General features: G+C 34.7%; 1 protein-coding gene across 1 annotated transcript; it reads left to right on the top strand.

The window, feature by feature from the left end:
• The first annotated feature begins 770 nt into the window (after positions 1-770).
• On the top strand, positions 771-22,972 carry LOC137398479 (LIM/homeobox protein Lhx9-like). The gene is made up of 6 exons (XM_068084597.1): positions 771-929; positions 11,192-11,409; positions 15,038-15,510; positions 19,762-19,964; positions 20,565-20,713; positions 21,777-22,972. Exons 1-6 carry the CDS (start codon positions 828-830, stop codon positions 21,955-21,957), a joined length of 1,326 nt encoding a protein of 441 aa, XP_067940698.1. The 5' UTR covers positions 771-827; the 3' UTR covers positions 21,958-22,972.
• Positions 22,973-23,044: the final 72 nt, after the last annotated feature.

Genomic DNA, 23,044 nt, shown 5'->3' on the forward strand with positions numbered 1-23,044 from the left:
AAACTCACGAGTACTCAATGCTGATAAGATCGTATATTTATCACTTAAAAACAGGAAGCTCACCTACTCTCATCATTTTGAAGGAATCCTGGGAAAGTTTTGTTTTCTAAGCGCTTCAACTTCGATTCAAGTTTATTACGATTTTAATCTTGAAACATCCTTACACTCAGATCACTTAAGAAAGTAAATCTCAACAAATCAACAAAACAAAAAATTTCAAATAATAGAAAAACATCTATACTTTGTGATGTAAACTCCCTAAAACAGCATGTGATCATGTTTTTAAAGGAGCTCTGACTCTCGCAGAAGATTGAGATAAGATTAAAGTCTTTTCAGAATCGAATTGAAGTTTTATTACTCTAGTAGGAAATGCGTGGCTGAGCAGTGATCTCTTGTTTACAGAGTTTTTGCATTAGTGACTGTCTGTCTTTGTTTCACTCTGATCCTGGCAGCATCCTTTGTTATCTCTATGATAATCTAATGACTATTACAGGCAGCACGGTAATTAGGCTAAATGTCAGACTAAGTGATATCGAGAGGCATTGCTTACACTTCAAACTATACTTCAGCTAAGAACTAATGCTACGCCTGGCAGGCAGCTTTTCAAGAAGGTTAAACAAAGAAAGTGGCACACTTTGTTGTTTACTTTAGCCAACCAATAGTTGTATAGGAATGTTCGTGCTAGCCAATAGCGCCGGTTGAATTTGCGCCGTAAGCCTTCCATGACAATTGTATTGCAAGCACGTGTTGAACAGTTTGTGAAGAGCACCTGCAAGCACCGTGCGCCCACTGACACCTCTACTCCATCGGCTTAGAGATAAAAGGATATGGTTGAGTGTAGAGAGCCAGGCGTGGAGGAGAGGGACACCATGGCTGGCAGCGCTGCTACCGTCTATTCTACGGCTGACCTTCTCAGTGGAACTGCCAAGGTATTCATTAACCTTATCTCATTGATAGCAGAGTCAGCTTATAGTTTCCCTTTTGCTTAAAATGAAAGCTGTCATTGTTTGTAAAATTTATGCAGTCGGTCACAATCGTATTTCTTTGCCAACTCGCAATATTGTTTCTGTTTACTTGCTTGAGCAAAAGGTATGGCGGCAGTTGAGTTTAAAAGTTCACTTGACTTAGGCGGCGGCTTTCTTTTAAAGATAGTCTTTAACTTGTACTAAACAGCCTACTAGCAACAAAGAAATGCTGCCACAATCTCTCATTCTCTGCTGCCTCTCCCTACCTTGTGGTCAATAGGTGCTTTAAAGCGGACCACACTAATCTATTTTTAACCTGTTATTATACATTTAACCAATGACCTCTCTCTTATCATCTCGAGCCTCATAAACACTATCCTGGTGGAAAAACCACAAAATTCAAAATCATTCTATGAAACTTAAACTGGCTGACTGGCTATTATGTAGTGATAACTTAGCATTAAGTTTTCGTAGCTGCAATATTGCATACCATTCATAGAGTATCTCGGCAAGTAAGGCAGGTGCTTGTTATTAATTATCGCTAGTTATATATGAGCAGGCAGCTCTTTAGTCTATCTCACTGCTGACCATAAGCAGATGTTTTCCTAAAATATTGTGCAATAAATTTTCCTGTTTTTAAAATTGTCGAGAAGCAGTTTTTACCAAAATAAATCAGTCACATATCCGAAACATTGTTTAAAAATTCTTAAGGTAGCCAACATTTTTAGTTCGAGTGAGTTTAGTTGTCTTTGCCGCAACTTTCAACTTCCGGTAGTCGCATTAGTAAAAGAATCTATCGAATTTACCAACTAAATAAAGTCAAAGCATCGGGTGAATTCGCTGCGTACAGCTGTAGAGGTGAACTGCATGGTCATTGGCCAGCGCTAGGAAAGCTGAGGATAGGCTTGGCACTTTGTTGTATTTGCAGAGGGAATTACAAGCTTGTATTAGAGATAATCTCCTCGTGATTACACAGTTTAGCCTCTCGAGTTACGTTCAGAGCAAGCAGTGTGTAATGGAATCCAGCTGAGTTGGCTGCAGGCAGCTCACTCGGCTCTCAGGCATCTGCGTTTACTTCTAGTGTTTGAAAGGGAATAAACAACTCTTATTGGTCGATGAGTAATTGGGTTAACATAACTACAGCATCATAATAGTAATAATTAATAATGCTATTTTATGTATTATGCATTCATTCTTTGACAGCGCTGCCTCGTAGCAACCGCTGATTGCCGCCCCAATTTTCATAACTCATTTCGCTTTATCAACATCGTAATCTTTAGCTTTAAAGAAGAACACACACAAAATTTTAGTTGATTTCATCGAAAAGTATCAAGATTTTTCTATCATTTGTGATTGTTTTCAATGTTAGAGGTGATCTGATTGCAGGATGTTTTAATATTAAAATTGATAAGGCTTGATCTCAGATTAAAATGCTCAGAAGTTAAATGCGTGCTGAATGACATCACTAGTCGCTATCATTATGATAGTTGACATTGGCTATATTTGTGTTCAAGTTGCAGAGTTACGCGTCTCTAATTCGTTAAACTCGTTACAATTGTAAACCTTCTAATCACACTTTCACTTGATCCGAGTGTTTTAGTAGCAATCATGTTTTATCAATTTTAATCTTGAAACATCTTGGCAATCAGATCATTTCCATCATCCAAAGCAACCTCAAATGATAGAACCAAAAAGTTTTGTTTAGTTTTAGAACCAACAAAGTTTTGATAGAATCAAAACTTTCTGATAAAATGGACAAAGATTTAGTGAAAGTTCACATCTGAGTTGAGCTCAAATTTATATTAATGAAATATTATCTTGGTTCGATGCGTGAAAAAGGCAGAAATTTTAACTGGGTTTAATATTCTTCAGTTTTTTTTAATTAGACAACCAAGCAGTATTTGCTGCAGCTTTATTGACATAAAAAATAATTTTTCCATCACATTTTTGACATAACCTTTATACGCCTCATCCTCATCGGTTAATAACATAGTTGATGTTTTATTAGTTCAAATGATTAAAAACAAAAAATTAAATAAAGAAACAAAATTTAACAAGTGTAAAAAAACTGGCTATTGGTGAAAGCTCGTTTTTTCTGATTGGTCTTTTTACTAACATGCGTTTAATTGTTAATGACAATGATTGGCTCTGATTGGACTGTGGTTGATATTAGCCAAAATTGCTGACCAATGAAGTACTCATATTACTTCTAAAGATCCTTTTGATAAAATAAATATCTTCTTACCACAAAAATAAACATGTATACTGACTGATCGCTGTCTTGCTGTTTTTTTCTGCATCAGCCGCAATAAAAACAACCATTGCTGACTTCTCCAGCATTACATTGAAATATAATATGTATTTCCTTTGTATTATTCGCATACAGCCATTAGGGAAAATTTCTTAAAGGTTTGGCCTGTCGATCTTGTCAACTCGTTGCGTAACTGTAGCGAGTAGCAGAGCGAGTAGCAAGAAAATGTATAATTATAGTATTAGAGTTATTATAGAAAAATAATTAAATATGTATTAATGTATTACGTATTAAATAATTATAAAATGTCAGGAGCGATTTAGAGTTTTAATCAAGCCAGTGAATGAACTATAAGATTAACTATAGGATTAACTATAGGATTAACTATAGGATTATCTATAGGATTATCTTGACTGCTAAAAATTCTGTTTTATAACCTTTTTTATGAATCTAACTTTTTTTTTAATATTTTATATAATTTTGCTACTGAAAACCAGAAGTTTGTACAACTACATGTTTTGCTTTTATAGAACCCATTTTTCTATAACAAATAAATCTGGTTGTAACTTTACTTTAAAACAATTTAGCATTGAAACAGATATATTTGACTTTTTGATACAATGTTTTTGTATTAAAAACGAAAAAATTATTTGTTTGTAGATCGCAGGCTATATATTTATAGGATTAATGTTTTTTTTATGTTTTTATGAAGTAGCCTATATATTTTTAGATGCACTACTTACCTAAAAAATTTAAATAAAACAATTTAGCAATAACCCAGCAATGCTTAAGTTCTGGTTAATAAAGTCACAGCCTCAGCCTAGCATAACCATAACCCGGCCTAATAACCATTTTTTAGCATAACCTATGCATGTTAAACAGTCTGCGTTGCTGTGCTATTGATAAAACACAGGCTATATATAGTCATATTATTCATTTTAGCTTTTGATCTATCCTTTGCGTCATGAAACTAAGATGACTTTCAAAAAATACAGTAGACATAGTAAGAATATATATTTATATTATTAACCCAAGACCATTCATATAGTAAAAAGTTATAAAAACAACTTTTACTGTCAACTAAAATGATACCAACATTAAATACGGCAAATCTAGAAGGCAAAGTTATTCAAATGAAAGACAGCCTCTGACAAGTGCTCCAGCATTGCAGTAAGCTGTTTGATGCATGTTGTTTATCACTGGCTCCATTCTCCTCACTAGCTAGGCTTGCATAGTAAAACAGAAAGCTGGTCATAAATTCCACAATAGTTACATAGTTATATGTCTTATCCTAGACTTAATTCCTAGCAAATGAAAAGTCTTGATCCCTAGCATTGGCTAATACACACACAGGATAAGTAAAAGCACCAGATATATTCATGTAAGTCAAACAAAATGCCAACATTCCAGTTATATTCGCGTGAAAGTGAGTGATTTATGGTTCAAACATGAACTGGCACAAAATGTTACTAGAGTTTGTCAGAAAGTATCAATATTTTTCAATCCTTTGTGATTGTTTTTGATGATATGACTCCCAGAGTAAAGATTAAGATTAAGATTAAAGTCGACAAAACTTGATCTCAGTTAAAATGCTCAGACCAAGCAAAAGCGAAATTACGACGTTCATAGTGGCAAATAGCCTGGCATAATAGATACGGGTAACAACTATCACGTATCAACTATAGCAATGATAGCAACTAGTGATGTCATTTTGAACCTATTTTTCTTATAAACATTTTAAGCGCAATCAAGTCAGAAACATCTTGGCAGTCAGATCACCTCAAACATCAACAACAATCGCGAATGATGGAAAAATACTGATACTTTCTTATAAAATCTAATAAAAATTGTATCTTTAATGCTTACTCATTGCTATCACTAAAATAGATCGTACAATTAATTGTTGTTAATTGATCTTATAATTAATTATCTTCAGCGTGTTCACTATATTACAGACAAAATTTTATAAAATATGTAAAACCAGAAAAGAGTTGATATGTTTCAATATTTAGAGAGAATGGCGATTTCTCTCATTTCGTTCATTTACAGTTTGAGTAGTAAGCATCTGCGTTTAGCTTTTAAACTTGTAGCGCTGTCGTCATTCTTTGGCAGATGAGATAGCTGAATAACAGCTGAATTTACAAGCACCTGTAAATAGCTTCAAGTCAGGTGATTATGTCACCATTTAGGTGTAAAGTTGGCACTTCAACTGCAGTGAAAAACACAGGGACTGTTTGTAATTGTGAACCGGTAGAATGGTAGAACAGGTAGAATGGTGTGAGAGAGATTGATAATGCAATTTGATCGCTTGATGCCAGTTGTCTCTTGGGCTATCAATGAACAAAGCTATTTAATTTCGCGTTTTTGCTCGTTCGTTATGATAGTTTAGTTTTGCACATGAAATTTTCGCGAGAGGATGACTCCGCGAAAACGCGAAAGTTAGATGAGGTGAATACATAAGTGTCTTAGGGTAGATGAATTGAGCTACCAACCTAAAACACCATTCTTGCTAAACACTATGACATAAGAAATAAGTCAGAATAAGTTGTTTGAGTCTTTCTTTAAAAAAAGGAAATTTTTGCTTTTAGACATTGAACTATCATGGCCTGAGTGAATGCTGTTGTAAGCTTATTAACAAGTATGCAAGCATACATTTATATATGCTAGTAGAATTTACACTGTAGCCTGCATTCTGCATTAAGATCTTTAGTCTACAGGTTGGATACCTTGATCAGCCACTAAAAGGATAGTTGCCTCTGTTCTTGACTAACAATGAAAGATGCAGACTGGCAGCACGCAAGTTATCTCTGCAGTGTGTAAATAATTAATGTTTCTTACAGGTGAATAACCGCCTTAGCATGTGATCCACTTCACATCCTTTTAGTCTCAAGTCAGCCTACATGCTAAGAACTTTAGCTGGTAAAACCTGGGCTTAAAAATTTAGAGTATTCACTTCAATTGTAACTATACGATAACATACATCGAGTTAAACTGAACAGAAATTAAAAAAATATTTTAACCTGAAAAGGATGCTTGGTTAGAAATTTTTATGTTTTATGGTCTGAAGTAAAGGGTGGTTCACACCTAACACCATATATTATATATTATGTATATGTTGTATTATCAGAAATTATTTACCAACTGCGAGTACGGTGAACCGATGGCATCATTCAGGCAACGCGGTTATGACGGGAAATATTTTAGTTATCAAACCTTCTCAAAACATCGCCCTGTGCAATACGCACCACTTCGGCAAAAGTGATTGGCTGTCATGGATTGCGTGACTCATAAATTTTTTATGACAGTTGCTGCGATACTGGTATTGCTTCCTTTCTACAACTTCATGATATCATAAGAACATTATGTCATAGACTATTTACTGATATAAACGCAGATGGGTTTGTGATAGTGTGAACAATGTTATCACAGACAATCATTGGAGTGCTGTGAGACTAATATCGACATACTGCGATATAGTGTAGAGTTTTGAAAAAGAATTAAAGAAAAGACTTGCGCGCTAGTGGGCCGTATTTGTGTGTTCTTGTTATTATTTTTATCAAAAAAAGTTTGCATGAAATAATTTTCTGCCATCTTAAAACAAAAACAGTTAATATTACTGGTAGGCTATGTTCCGAAACTCATTCTGAATTAATCGAAGCAAAATAGTCAGTTGTAGTAAAATTACTTAGCCCGAGAACTAAATGACCAACAATTAGAAAATATCGTTCTCTTCGGCTGCATGAAAATCCACCAGAAAGCACTTCTTACAAAGGAGTAACAACTACAAAAGATTATCTTCACACCGCAGTGACCTAAGTATCTATTTAATATTTCACAAAATACTATTAAAAAATATCTCTTTTGCCACTGGCGTTATGTTTTGGTCACATAATTCTAGATGCATGTATATAATCACATGACCTGAGTTTGTTGAAGAGAAAAACAGCTCAGAATCAGGGGTATATGTATATGTATATATATAGCAAGAATAGGAGGCTCCTATAGCCGTGAATAAATAGGGTGGAGTAGAGATAGTGTGTATTAGGTATGACAAGGCAGGTATGTTTCCTACGAGCAGCAAGGTGAACAAGTGTATGAGAGAGATGGAGGGAAGTAGATAAAAGAATAGCAGGCGAACATATCCAGCAGCTGTTTACGCTGACGATCTCTAAAGAAAATTCTTCAACGGAGAAGACTTTGTAAAAGAAGATTCTAGATTCTTTCATTGTATTTTCACGAAAACTATCGTTTGTACTGGTGAAATTCTCCAAAGGAAGAAGATGTTGTGAAGGGGTATTCTAGATTCTCATACCACATTTTCATGTGGGCCGTATAGAAGTAAATCACGTGTATTGACGGGTCGTCTTCCATTATCGAGTCGGGTGTATTAATCTAATACAGATATATTTCAATCGAAGTTTAAATAGCACTGTGATTGTCAAAATTATATGAAGGGTGAAGAATGGCTCCCAATCGAACACTAAGTACCGACCAGCATTGTCTTCGTCCATTCAGCTTCTCCGTGACATATAATGATATTCTATTGACATCCATTAGCATTGTCATGCCTGCTATCGAAGATCGATGGCCGACTAATGATATAGGGTGAGGAACGTTTCGACGGCTGACTTTACAATAGGCATTTGGCTAGTGTAACTAAACACTAGCTCCTTTGTTAGACAATAGAGCGCTGATCACTGCTTGCATTGATTACATCTATTGTCTTTCCGCGACACTCACACAACATCTCTGAGTTTACACGCAACTCGTTCTACAATTCATCAAACAGGCCTCGGGCAACGAACAGCAATACTAGCCCTGTCACATCGTAACTTTCTCGTTTAGTCATTCATTATGTTTCCATGGCCCAATTTATCCCCAAGTTTGCTTTATCCACAAGATGAAAATGTCAAGCGAATTTTATTACTCATAAACTTCTGTCAGATGTTGCATGCTCGCGAAAGACGAAAACAGCACTTATAAATTATGCACAAGAAAATGCCACACAAGCTATTTCGTTTTAAACATTTTTCACACTTAAGTTATTCTGTGACTCGAAGAATAGAGTGTGTAAATGATCCCTATAAGCGAGACAAGAGTGTGATGCTATGACCTCTGGTGTGAAACTCCTTTTTCAAGAAAGTGCCCGTGCTAATCTGCTCCATGCAAATGTTCGGTGAAACACTTGTCGCACGGTAACTCAATGTCTGCATCAAATCCATACATCAGATAATGTCAAATCCGCATCCATAGACATGGAAGTAGATAGAAGCATACTAAATATATTACCAGGTTAAATTTTATGTGTCGTAATATGATTTGATACCCTATAAAGGTAAAAAAGCCTTAGTGTCTAAACAACGTTCATTGCCTGAATGTATCAATTCTCAGTAACTGATAAAAGATATTTGGAGGTAAGGCTACTTTAAAATATCTTAGCTGTCAAACTATTTGTTTCTTAAACCGGGCGCCAGGCCAAGGTTTCGTTTGTGATCAAAAGTTAATGCAAGCATCATAACTAACTAATACCAACATAGAATGCCTCTTTGTTAAAACTTTTCTGACTTATTGAAGACATCTAACTATTGTTCCTTCTCTGGTTAAGATCAATTCATAGCATATTTTTAATAAACATAAAAACTTTAGTAGGCAAACAGGAAAAATCAGAGCTGACCTCTTGATATGAAACTCTGTGTGCAATTAGTTTTGTACAGAAATCTGGATGAATTTGACATAACGTAGCATATATTTTTAGTGAATTTGATGAGAATTTTATTATCAGCAAGCACATTCAAATTAGAGGGTAATGTTGCAGATGTGATAATAAAACTGTGAAATTGTGAATACGAAAATGTGAAACTTGATAAAATTTCCCTCAAAGTGTTGCAAGACCCAAGCTTGCGGATTAATCATAAACGATGTCCTAAACATGTCCTAATCAATTCTAAAGGACTCAAAAAAGTGTCTCTTCTCACCTGTTATGCTGAGCCTGGCAGCAAGTGCACGACAACGTGAAGATTATAACAATGACTGAAGTTTTCATGCTGGTAGCATAAGTAAAAAAGAGTTCATTTTGATTTTACCATAATTTGGACTTGGCCGCTATAACTACCGGGCATGAGCAAACCCTGGAGAAAATAGTTTGCGGATAGTCAAACTTGTGGTTTGCAAGGAGTGCTGCCTGATAGCAAATCATGAAACATCAAGAAAAACTGAAAATAATCTTGTTACTTGAAATGTGTGGAAAATTGTGAAGAAAAAATTTTTAGGTTAAATCTTGTGTCCGTGACAGCGTTCAAAATTCATGTACATTTGGTTTACTTGATTTAGAATAAGAGTTAGACAACGTGTCTGAGATTTCGAGGTTTCTGATCACATAATTTCTGATTACGGATGTAATTGCGCTAAAGTGGCTCTAAATTATATTAGCAAGGAGTCTTTCTTGCACTTGACTTCTAAAAAACTCTCCGTTGAGACATCAATTACCACGTTTAGAGAGGTCAAACTCTCAGGAGACGGACATGTTTGTGAAGAATGTAAAAATTATCACTTCTGAATCCGGTTTGTTGGCACATTGATATGTCATAATAGCAACAAATAAAATTATAGTTTTAGTCATCAAAAATGTGATATTAAAATAATAAATGCAACAAGATGATCTTCTATTACAAAAGGAAGAAGCTGAAATTCTATAAACCAAATAACGACGCAGCAGAGAACTTAAAAGACGGAATGTCTACTTTATTCTGTTATATATCTTCAGCATGTTCACTATATTACAGGCAAAATTTTATAAAATATGTAAAACCAGAAAATAGTTTATATCATTATATTATATCAACTATAGTTATATAATTATCATTATATAACTTATAAATTTGCAGATTTATAGCATATTATTTGATAAGTCGCATTGTGGTAATCTGATAATGCAATTGATTGACGCTCGTAACTCCTCTTCTTCACTGTAGCAAACATATCAATGAGTGCAATGAGCTTTTATGAAACATTAGTAAATATTGAAATGAAATAAAATTATCATATCATCGTTTATGATTAATCCGCAAGCTTGGGTCATCAGCAATATGGAAGGGGCAAAAAACCGACACTAGCATATCTTTATTAAAAGTTTCATGCTTGCAAAAAACTACCTTACTAGCTATTCCATCGTAAAAATTTTCCAGCTTCAGTCATTCCTATTTCGAAAACGTGCAGCTAAAGAAGACAGACGCGCAGCACTATGGCCTCCACAGTAAAGTTACCCTTTTTTCAACAAAGCACTTGCTTTAATCCGAAACATGTCGTTGAAACACTTATGACATGGCAAGTCAATGTGCAGACAATTCCAAATTTGCACCATCTACACAATAGAAACCTAATGATACAGAGTGGCATTTGATATCCCCATTGCATTCATAAAACAACGTTTTGGTTCGTTACACTACAAATTATTTTTTACTCGTAATAAAAATGTAGATTTTTCAGTTATTTCGTAATAGCTCATTGACATGCCAATCGGACAAAACCTAACTAACTTTTAGTAGTCGCTTTTAGCACTGATTGTTACAAATGAATGTAAAGGTACAGCGACATTTCTAAATTGAACACCCTTACGTGACAAAAAACTGCAAATAGTTAGTTAAAACTATTTATGCTCATAAATATGAAATAGCCCCCCTGGCATCGCTTCGACAGCGAAAGCACTGATAAAAAATTAGGTAAGAGCATAGCGCTGACCTGTTGACATAAGCTTGTTTATTGTTTGTCTGGATCTGCCTTAGCTAGAAAAGGGCGTGAAAATTCTAGGATCTAAGTCTATGCGTTCTCTTGATCGCTCTTTGAATAAAAATGGCTTCGCTGTCATTGTATTGGTTACCTGTAACAAAAATGTTTTTAGCAAAAATATTTTTGAAATTTTAAACTGGTAAAATCTTTAGCGCTGTCCCTCTCTCATCTAACATAAACCTAATTTTAGGGAGCAAACTGTACGATGCCAAATGGCATCAGCGTGACAGCAGGCGGCCCATGTGCGGAATGTGGAGAGTCCATAGTTGACAGATTCTACTTGTATGCCCTTGAGAGACGCTGGCACAACTCTTGCCTCAGCTGCTCCGTATGCAGCAGGCACCTTGAGTCAGAGGGCTCATGCTATGTCAAGGATGGATTGATTTACTGTAAAGAAGACTATTTCAGGTTAGTCCAAATCACTTTCATGATCTTTGCTATACTTTAATATTACTGTAAGCGAATATATTTATTAGGATTATCTATTGTTATTTTTTTAATATTTTAACATTTTTTTAAAAAGACAGTTTTATTGAAGTAAGAAAGAAAGACAAGAATTTTCAAAGTCGAAAAAGTTGTAGTCTTTTTTTGCTGATTGTGCATCTGCAAGGGCTTCTCTGATTGGTTAGCTGCAAATTAATAGGCTTCTCTGATTGGTTAGCTGCAGTTTACTGGGCTTCTCCAACTGGTTAGATGTATGTGAATGGGCTTCTCTCATTGGTTGAATGCAGTTCACTGGGCTTCTCCAATTGGTTAGATACAATATAACAGAAATTTTGATAAGTTATCTGCGATGTAATAGACTTCCCTGATTGGTTAGCCGCCAGTTAATACACTTTTTTTGATTGGTGGTGTAGGTCTAAAGCCAATACAGTTTTTGTTGTTATGTTAAACAGATTATAACAAATACATTGTGAGTAAAAGGTTGGTGTCTTTTGTTATTTAAATAGCTTAACAAACTCATGTTTTGTGAATAATAATGGAACCAAAAACTAAAATTATTTTTCTGTTATCTATTAATTTTTCTAAAATGGTAGGAATTTCGCTATTTTTTGCACATGAGCCGTCTGCGTCTGGCGTACCTAATTTGGCGCAGGGATTCGCCTCTAAAAATACGTCTCCTATTAGCCTGTTAAACATATACAGCGAGAAACTATACTCTTACGAAAGTGCATTGTTTATGTGTTGAAATCTACCTCATAGACTCGTATGTACTGCAAATGTTTGAGCAACACGGGTAGACTTGCATTAAGAAAGAGCTGATTCAAGTATCTGGCACAAGCGGAATGTTTTATGGGTGTCTATAAAACAGTTATAAAGTAGGCATCCCTAGCCCATAATGCATTGCAGCTATGGGGCATTAAGGATCAGCGGAAGAAAGGCTTCATGGCTATCATGAATAGTCAGTCATTCTTCACGTGTGGAGTCAGGAGAAACGTAATGTCATGATTCAGTAACATCTGTACTTGCGCTACTACCTGCGCAGGTAGAATTGAAGTAAACGACTGGCTACTAGTCAGCACGGTGGGCTTACATCAACTGTGTCTGATTATATCTGCTTTATGTTTCCCACTAGGTGGTGTGAGAGGAAGGAGATGGGCTGGTTCATAGCACGCTGTGGCAAGTACCGCAGGTGCTTTGTTGCCAGGTTGTGGCAAGTCCAGCAAGTAGTTTGATGGCAGAATTATAGCAGCTTTTAAATGCTAATCATAGAATCAGCTTTAAGCGGAAACAGCCAAATATTAAAGAATTTTGTTTACTGGTATTGCTTAGAAACTCTGCTGCAAATTTCTTTCCCTCACCAAATGCCAATGTTTTCAATTTTGGTATTTGAAACATACCTATGAGGCAGAATACTAAGCAAACAACATCATTTTGACAAAATAAGTTTCTTCAAGGATTTTGAGCAGCTAGCTTTTTTAACAATTAAATTTTATTGACTAAATTAATTTTTGATGTCTATTTTCAATATACAAATAATTAACTTATTCTTAAAAATAAACTACATGTATAAACAATGCTGATCTTTTAGCTATGACTAGACAACGAAGGTTTAACAATAATATGTAATGTTGCAGACTTCCACTTGCTTTCCGGCTATAAGAGTTGAGTTATGCATGGCAATTATCTCTTGGATAATAATAGAAGGTAATAAGTTGGGAATTGGGCCTTTTAAGCGGCAAGCGCAGGGCCCATAAGCGGCAGCGTGCAGGCCCATAACCAAAGCAATAGATACGTCTAACAATTGTTAGGCAGATGCTTGTCAGTAGGGCAGGCAGCAGGCAGCACAATTGACAGTTGCTTGTATACAGACGCGAGTCCTGCAATATTGGGAGTGTGCCCGGTGCAGGCTGTTGAATAACAGTCCTGCCTCAAGTCAGCGCACCGAGTCAGCATGTGCTCAGGCAGTTGACCCTTTCTGGCAGCAACTGTATCGGAATCGCCTGCTGCCAAACGTCAGCGTTGGCTCCAGGCAAAAGTACGTTATATGAACAAAGGAATTACGGTTTATTGCCTTTATTTCTACCTGCGTGTAGTCAGACTGAGAAAATAATATTTGTGATTACATGTTTCTGGAGAAGCAACAGAAAAACAAGCAAACTAGTGGCAAATGTTAGACAGCAGGTAGATTTTAGATATATAGAATTATAGTTACCTGCTGAAAGGCAGTCAGTTTGATTGCCAAAGAGAGTTCTCAGTTTACTTGCTCAATGCTAATTTTGGCACAATAATTATACCTGCAGACTCACTTTATTAAAATTTAATTAATTAAAGTTTAATTAAAGGCTAATTAAAGTTTTATTTGACTTAACTACAAGATAGAACAATAAAAAATGTTTTCATTCACAAATTCTTCTTTTGTCATTCTATTTAGCCCGTTAGGAAGTTTAAAGTAGAGTTGTCTACTCTCATCATAAAATAGATAAAACTTGTAGACTAAAGCAAGGATAAAATGATGCAATTCCAAAAGTTGTTCATGAGCGTGTAAAATCATAATTTTTTTTTGCTTTGTGAAAAGTCATGCATAAACTCGGAATAAAGTTAATACTTAAATGATATCAAAGTATTTTTATTTGTAAAACTTCATATAGATATACACGTGTGTGCATATATACATATATTATATACGCATTATAACATTATATATACACATAGCATATACACATTATAACATATACACGTCTGTGCATATATTATATATGTACACACATATATTATATATATACACACATATATTATATATATATAACATTAAGGATATATTTGAATACATATATATATTATAATATATATTATATTTTACATATAATATTATATATAAATTAAATATTATATTTCTTATGCATAATAGATACATATTATAATATATATATATATTATATATATATATATATACACCAACACCCATAATGCTTCTTAACCTCAGAGGTCAGTGTTTAGATAGAGATCGGCAGCTTAGTACTCTTTACTTTGGACTAAGTAACTCCCCATATTCTAGTCTGTAGATTGTATTTTATTTAACGCTAGCAGTAAGCTCAGTAATACCTGGAATTATCTTCATTTCAACCAGATAAATTGCAGGTGGGTGTTTAAGAAACTGTTTTTCAAGAATTAAACGGAGTTTTGAAATCAAACGTTTTTGACGACCCTGTTGGAAGGCACAAGTGTGGGCACAAAAATGGGAAAGGGAGCATTTACATGGACTAACAGACAGACACAATGGACTAACAGACAGACATAATGGACTAACAGACAAACACAATGGACTAACAGACAAACACAATGGACTAACAGACAGACACCATAACAAAGCAAAATTTAATAACATAAACATTGATTGTTAACCATTCTATTTTTAATTTTAATTTTCAAAATTACAATATTTTTAAAAAAAAATAAGATCAGCTGTTTAAAGGTTTTTTTGTTGTAAATACCAAAGATTTGCTCCAAGTTCACGTGGGATAGTAAAATATTATCTGTTGGAAAGATCATAAGCAGATGTCATTGCTTGAAATGAATCTATTTTGCATTATAGGAGGTTTGGAGCTCAAAAGTGCGCGAGATGTTTCGACACCATCCAATCAGGCCAAATGGTCATGAGAGCTCAGTCGGCTGTCTATCACGTCAAGTGCTTCACCTGTACAGCGTGCTCCGCCCTTCTGCAGACAGGAGACCACTTCGGTGTCTACGGTGATGACATTTACTGCAGGACCGACTTCCTACAATTGCAGTACCACATGGACACATCTGGCACCCCTCCTTCAAGCCAGTTCGACAGCATAATCTCTTCTAGCACACAATCCATAGACACACTGATCTCTAATAACTGCCTGCCGGCCTCTACCCTTCCGCCAAATACTAACTTTGATGAAATCAATTTTAGCGATTATCCCCCTCCGTTGACTCATTCTAGCTTTACTGAACAGGCGGCGAGCAAGTCACAGAGGTCGAAAAAGCGAAGGCAAGACACTAATATTCCAAGAGGAAATGAGCCTAGCTGGCAATTGGGTAAGGCTTTTGTGAGATATTGGTAGTGTGCTGACTTTCATATCGCTGACTTGCGTATCGGTATAAACAAAGAGCTCTTGTCGAATGCATTTTCAGTGGCTATGAAACAGCCATTATCCACTCCATCAAACAGACATTTCTGACTCGGCTGCCACTAAACAGCGCTTATATGACCCACACGCTGCCGATTCGCTGCCGTTTATTGTTATTATTGACTTAAGCATGTGGCAACCAGAGTATCTTCTCCAGACAGAGAAGCGGTGAGAGGCAGCATTCTCACAAAGGCTGAGTGCCGGCATCACTAGTACATGTAGTTTATCAAGAGAAGCTGCTGCAGCTGCCTGTAATGCGCACTCGGCCTCATTGTTGGAGTTTTGGAGGTTATCGAGACAGGCCTCAGATATTAATGAAACAAGCAGCAAGCGCACCATATCTTGTTTTAATCAGTCTTGCATTAATCAGCAGTTGCCTCTCCCCGCCTTTCTTTTTCGTGAATAAAACAATGTTAATACTAGTAGGTAAATTAATGCCGAAAGTATCACTAAACTAAGTTTTTTTAATGATTTCTAAAAATACTAGAAGTACATCAATAACCTTTAAGTTTGAGCAAACAATCTAAAATTCTAGTTTTTATAGAAAACTTTAATAAAGCTTATCGCAAAAATGTTTCTTTTCAAAATCGGTAATAAATTTGCTTCAATGGTTTTTTACATATTTCTGTTTTTTTATTTGCTACCTTTTTTCTTTTTTGTGAAAAACTATGAGATTTGGCTGTTTTTTGACTTCTTTTCTCAAATTCTTTAAAAATTTAATTTTTAATGCATCTGAGTCCCACCCTGCCCACTGCCTGCCGATTGCCTGCCCGCTGCCTGCCGATTGCCTGCCCGCTGCCTGCCAACTGGGCTCTGCACCTCGATTAGCCAAGTTATTGTGTACACAGAGCCTTCATCAATGGTTGCTATGGTGTATTTTTAGCAATTGTTTTACTCGATGAACAAAATTCAATTCAATGAATACTTAATTGACAGCAGAAAGATTTCAATAATTAAAATCATGGGTAGCAATGCTTGAACGCTAAACATATTTATAGCATCAAAAAATATGTTTTGGATTTTTATTCTCAGCGCAAGCAAAGTCTAATTTTAGTCTTTAAAGGTTAACTGACGTCATTTTAAAATTTTATCTATTTTTACCAATATAATGGTAATATTACGGTCATGCTAGAACAAAAACCAGTTTTGGAGACAAAAACACTGACGATGCAAGCTTCACGATGTAAAAGAAGGAGATCGTGTTCTTGGCAAAACATTATGTGTGATATATAATGTCAATGCCAACAATTAGCTAATGCATGAATGCGAAACAAAAGTGTTTATGTCGGTCACCATTTTAATAAATTCTCTCCATGTAGTCGCGGTATTATGTTGTTACGGTTACCTAACATGGCAGATAATTGTTGAAACAGTTTTGAAACAGATTTCACAATTATTGCAAATGTGTGCGCTGTATTTATACATTTCGCATTAACTGTTGAAGAGTGGTTATTGAATTTATTTTTGGAAGTTCAATAGTAAAAAATTCTTCTTTTACGCGAACAAAAAATTAAAAGAAATTTTCTGTAAAAATTGGTTCTTGGATGTCATTTGTTCAAACCCTATTCTCATGGTCTTCTTTCCTGAATAAGGAAATCAAATAAAAATTATTTTGATATTCTAGTTCAAATATTGAGTGAATGATGTTCCCGGTCAATATGTTGCAAAGATCACAATTTTTGCTGCTCTTTTTCACAACTTGAAAATGTCAATAAGCCTGGTATTTGGTCAAAGTTACACAAAAATTACTACTCAAGTACCAATATGTAATTTTATCTGCTTCTATTAATGTATTAATATATTAATACTTTGTACTGTCAGTTAACCTTCAAACAAATCAAAATACATTTTTGGATGATTTTTACATGTACCTGAAAAGTAAGACGACTCCAGTTATTTGTCAAAATGACAAATTTGATGACTTTGTATACATTGACCTTATCACTTGTGGCTTTGGAACAACAGCAATAACATGGTTTATGGAGAGTTCTCTATTGACTCTACTTGCACCGCTTTCTTTACACCTTCCCATAATGCATCTGTGTGATTACATTCGCTGCCTGCGTTGCTATGACTAAGCGTATGATGCCAGCTCTTAACATTTATCCCTGCTCCATTAGCACAATTGCTTCATCCCTTTAGCTCATGATAATGCCAAATACCGAGAAAGCTTAGCTTCCTCTACTGCACGAAGGGAAAGGCTCATTCCTTTCTGACGCAGAACCATTTGTGTTCTTCTAATCTAACTCCATCGAGATCAATCTAGATTTTGTTGACTTGCAACACTGTAACGTTGTAATGTTTAGTTTATTTGCAATTTTTAAAATGATATATTAGCTTTTTTCACATTTTTCCAACAAAACAATTATAAACACAAAAGTAAAAAATATGTCAAGGCATGCCAGGCAGTGTTAACAGTAATTGTTGTTTCTTTCATCAAAGGTTTTTGCACAAGTGCCCGACAATTGATTTAACTGCTGTTGGTGTATTTTTTCAATAAAGAATGCCGGCTGCACAGCTGACCGATTAACAACAGCAATAGTAAAAAACTTGGTTGGAGTTAATATTGTTTGTTAATAACTACTATCGGTGTTAATTTATTAATAATATTTATTAAAATTAAAAATCTTCAATCATCAAAATATCATTTATAAATATTTTTCCTAATATTATTTTATTGCACTTTGTATTTATAAAAGTTAAATAACCCAGAACCTTTAATCAAAAAATAGGCAGCATTGCTTTAATGTATAAATATTAACACTTTTTACTTTTAAATTTTGGAATACTTAAAAATAGTTACATATATAAATAGTTATAGGTATTTATATTTTTTAGAATAAGGGACCCAGGTTTTACAGTAATTTTTTTACAAACTTTTGAAGTTCTGAATAAAACAAAAGCAGGTTATTATTTCTTCATAGTAGATGGAAAACTATGAGGTGATTATTTGATACAAATACAGCATGTTTATTTAAGGCTTGACATGCAACAAAATACACATTACAGTTACTTGGTATCAAAAGACTCACCATGTCTTACTCTGTTGTGTTGTAGGTGCCAAATATGTGGAAATGTGATTACAAGCTCTTAAGAGCTCAAAAACGAACAGTTAATTGCAGCCATCACAAAACCGCCAAAGATTTTAGATCTTTTGATACCAAATAACTGTAATGTGAGTTTTGTTGCAAGTCAGCCTTTAACCTTCTTAGACATACATGTATTAATATTCAGAATCTAATCTGAAAACACTAGGTTACGGTTCAATGCTCCAAAAAGGCCATCGGCGATATAGGTTTTGCATCCAAGTTACTTCCTGCATCTGGAAATGCCTTCAGTTGTTCAAGTTCCCTTGCCACTGAACTCAGACATGAGGCAAGATCATGAAGCCACATGTCTTCATGTATAACATGAAGACATGTGGCAGAGATCTCCTTCTGCCGATCTCCTCCAGACAAACTCACCTTTGGATGACCTTAAACAGCACAACAGTCAACTAATAGAAGAGCACAACTCTCGATTACTAGAAACGCCTCCGCCATCTTCTGGTGTGACAGTCAATCATTCAGACTCTTTGGCTAGTATATGCATCTGAGGTCTTTCTAAAAAATCGACCAATCAGAATCCTTTAAATACTAACTTGACCAATCAGAATTTTTTAAATATGAACAGAGTTTCCACAATGCTAACATTGTGCGTGTTATTAGTGCTTGTCTCTATTCACCTATCATTTACCTACCAGACATGGCAAAACTTTTTGAAATTGCTACAAGGTTAGCCGACTCCAAATTTTTTGATGGCAAAAGTTTGCAGAAAAGCACAAATATCTATTTGTACAAGCGTATATCTCTGACACAACTGGCACTATGTAAACAGTGTCAGTGAGTGGTATACACACATGTCTGTGTGTATCACAACGCTCTTAAAAGTATACACAGCCTCTGCTTTCAGTAAGCTAAGCAGACTACAAACTCAACCTTCAAGAGATTTCTCACAGCAATAACATTAGATCTTTTTATAAAGATGAGGATTTTTTACCTGCTTGCTGCTAAAAAGAACCTCTGCTTTTTTAAGGTTGTAGTTATCAAAATAAACTGCAGTATGATTTTTTTTTAAACACTAAGTCGAGATAATATTTATTTATTTTTCATTATTTAAGGTATGAATATGATGGAACCAGAGAATGGATTTCACCAGAATGGACCGCAACCTCAGCATGTGAAGCAGAAGAGAATGAGAACGTCTTTTAAGCACCACCAACTGAAAGTGATGAAACAGTATTTTACTATCAACCATAATCCAGACGCCAAGGACCTCAAACAGTTGTCTCACAAGACAGGCCTAAGCAAGCGAGTCTTGCAGGTAAGAGGCTAGTTATCCACACACAGAGCTCTGATGCGTGAGGACAAGTGACTAGTTATATCATCATGTAATGATGGCCTGTTGTTTGACTTTTGGTTACTTTGTGTTTTTTAGTTTATATTTATTTTGTACAAGTAAACGTATTTTTTAAAACATGGACAAAGCAATTATAATTTGTTATTTATTACTAAAAGTCTAAAATTATTGAAAATTTGCTTATTTCCATTTGTACGATGTACTTGCTGGGTGATGCAAAAATGTCAACTCGAAATAAAATGTAAAGCTCATGAGCACAAAGTTTAACAACATTCAGAAAGAAGTTTTTCAGTATTTCTAGAGATTATTAAGCAACATCAATCAATCATTGTGAAATGAGCCAGCAAATATGCTTAGAATGGCATTGGAGTCGTTCTTTCACGAGCAAGAGCTGATAACTCTTGCCTTTCTATTTTGATCCGTGAATATTAATTTATCTCCAAATTTCTGCGACTGTTTTCAATGCATTATTTACTATATTATTTATTTTACTGTTAAAACTTTCTAGTTTTTTCAGTCCTTGACACGCAAGCGGAAAGTTTTTGATTACCATGAGTGTTTTAGGTGTGGTTTCAAAATGCTAGAGCCAAATTCCGAAGAGGTCAAGGAGAAGGCGGTAAGGAAGGTACAGACGGCGGAGATAACATAAATGATGATGAAAACAATTCAAACGAAGACATCCTCAGCGATGCTGAATCTCATGATTTAGACAGGTACGAGTGATGATGTGTTATAAATCTGTTGCGCTGAAGAGATCATTGCATCTTTTCACATAATATAATTTATCTGAGTGCTAATGTTTGACGATTAGAGCAAAATTTACATTCCTTTCAAAAAAAAGATTTTTGAAAAGATTTTAAAGATAAAAAAGATTTTAACTGGCTTAAAATGTATTACATTAGAATTATTATTATTATTATTACATTAGAATTATTATTATTATTACATTATTATTATTATTACATTAGAATTATTATTATTATTATTACATTAGAATTATTATTATTATTACATTAGAATTATTATTATTATTACATTAGAATTATTATTATTATTACATTAGAATTATTATTATTATTATTACATTAGAATTATTATTATTATTATTACATTAGCATTATTATTATTATTACATTAGCATTATTATTATTATTACATTAGAATTATTATTATTATTACATTAGAATTATTATTATTATTATTACATTAGCATTATTATTATTATTACATTAGAATTATTATTATTATTACATTAGAATTATTATTATTATTATTACATTAGAATTATTATTATTATTACATTAGAATTATTATTATTATTACATTAGAATTATTATTATTATTACATTAGAATTATTATTATTATTACATTAGAATTATTATTATTATTACATTAGAATTATTATTATTATTACATTAGAATTAAGGAACATTGTTACTGTGTTGATAAGTGTTTAGAGTGTATGTTGTTATTATTATTGATATTATTATTATGCGGGAGAGAGGTCAGAGAGGTCCGCCATGTCATGACCTTCACCCAGATTTTTGAATCACACGTTTTATGAGTTTTTTTTGGAAGTATACAAATATGGTTGCCTGCCTCAAGGTTTTGTCAATGTTGTCTCTTTTAACGATTGGAGGCCTTTTCCAACACTAAGGATGGACCTTGCATGTCTTGAACCCCTGACCTACTGACCCCTGACCTACTGATCATAAATCAATGCCCTAATCACTGAACCATGGCTGCTATTATAGCTATTCTTAATTCTATTTTAGCACTGCAAGTGGCCGATCTCCTTCTGCAGATCTCCTCCAGACAAACTCACCTTTGGATGACCTTAAACAGCACAACAGTCAACTAATAGAAGAGCACAATTCTCGATTACTAGAAACGCCTCCGCCATCTTCTGGTGTGACAGTCAATCATTCAGACTCTTTGGCTAGTATATGCATCTGAGGTCTTTCTAAAAAATCGACCAATCAGAATCCTTTAAATACTACCTTGACCAATCATAATTTTTCAAATACTGGACAGAGTTTCCACAATGCTAACATTGTGCGTGTTGTTATTGGTGCTTGTCTCTATTCACCTATCATTTACTTACAAGACATGGCAAAACTTTTTGAAATTGCTACAAGGTTAGCCGACTCCAAATTTTGTGATGGCAAAAGTTTGCAGAGAAGCACAAATATCTAATTGTACAAGCGTATATCTCTGACACGGCTGGGCACTAGCTAAACAGCGTCAGTGAGTGACACTGTATGGCACCACTTGTCATATAGTGTCATCGCATTGGCACTATTTGACACCGCCTGCACAGTGTTTTCAAATTATACCAAAGTTTATTTAAAAAATCTCAGACAGGTTTTTGTCAGTGCATTATATTCTTATGGTATACTATCGCACTTAAAGGACACGCAACTTACTCAGTCACTGCAAGCAGGTTACGTCAATTTCTTTATATTTTTTTGGCCATATTTTATACTTATGCACTTAAGTTAGAGTCGAGAGTGACAGGCATAATAGGCGACATGACAGGCGCGGGCCTGTCTTTGATGATAAATTTTCAAGAAAACCTATTTCTTGGATGTATAAGAGTAAACCTAAATGTATACTGCCTGTTGCCTTTCTTGCTCTCCTCTTATATCAGTCACATGTTTGGTGCTTCTGTGTGTTTGCCCACACCTATCATGTCAGTATTTAAGCCATTGCTAGTGCCATTGCACAGCAGGTGCTATGACGTAACGTTAGAGTTATGAGTAGCAGATGGTGTGCATCACTAGTAGAGCTGATACTGCGGATTCACAGCTATTGTACATACACTGCGAGAGTGATAACTATTATATATATTCTATAGGAGTTTTTTGCTTCATTTTATTATTGTGAAATATATTATGATAAAACATATTATAGTTGGTTAGCTAGTACCCTTACAGCCTGGTGTCCTATGAGAAATCATCAGGTGTGTCAATAAAACGCAGAGAATAACTAACTATATACACAATAGTTCTAAGACATGGAAGATGAGTGATGGATGCAGAGG

The sequence above is a fragment of the Watersipora subatra genome, chromosome 6 (genome assembly GCF_963576615.1).
Source record: "Watersipora subatra chromosome 6, tzWatSuba1.1, whole genome shotgun sequence".
Lineage (NCBI taxonomy): Eukaryota > Metazoa > Bryozoa > Gymnolaemata > Cheilostomatida > Watersiporidae > Watersipora > Watersipora subatra.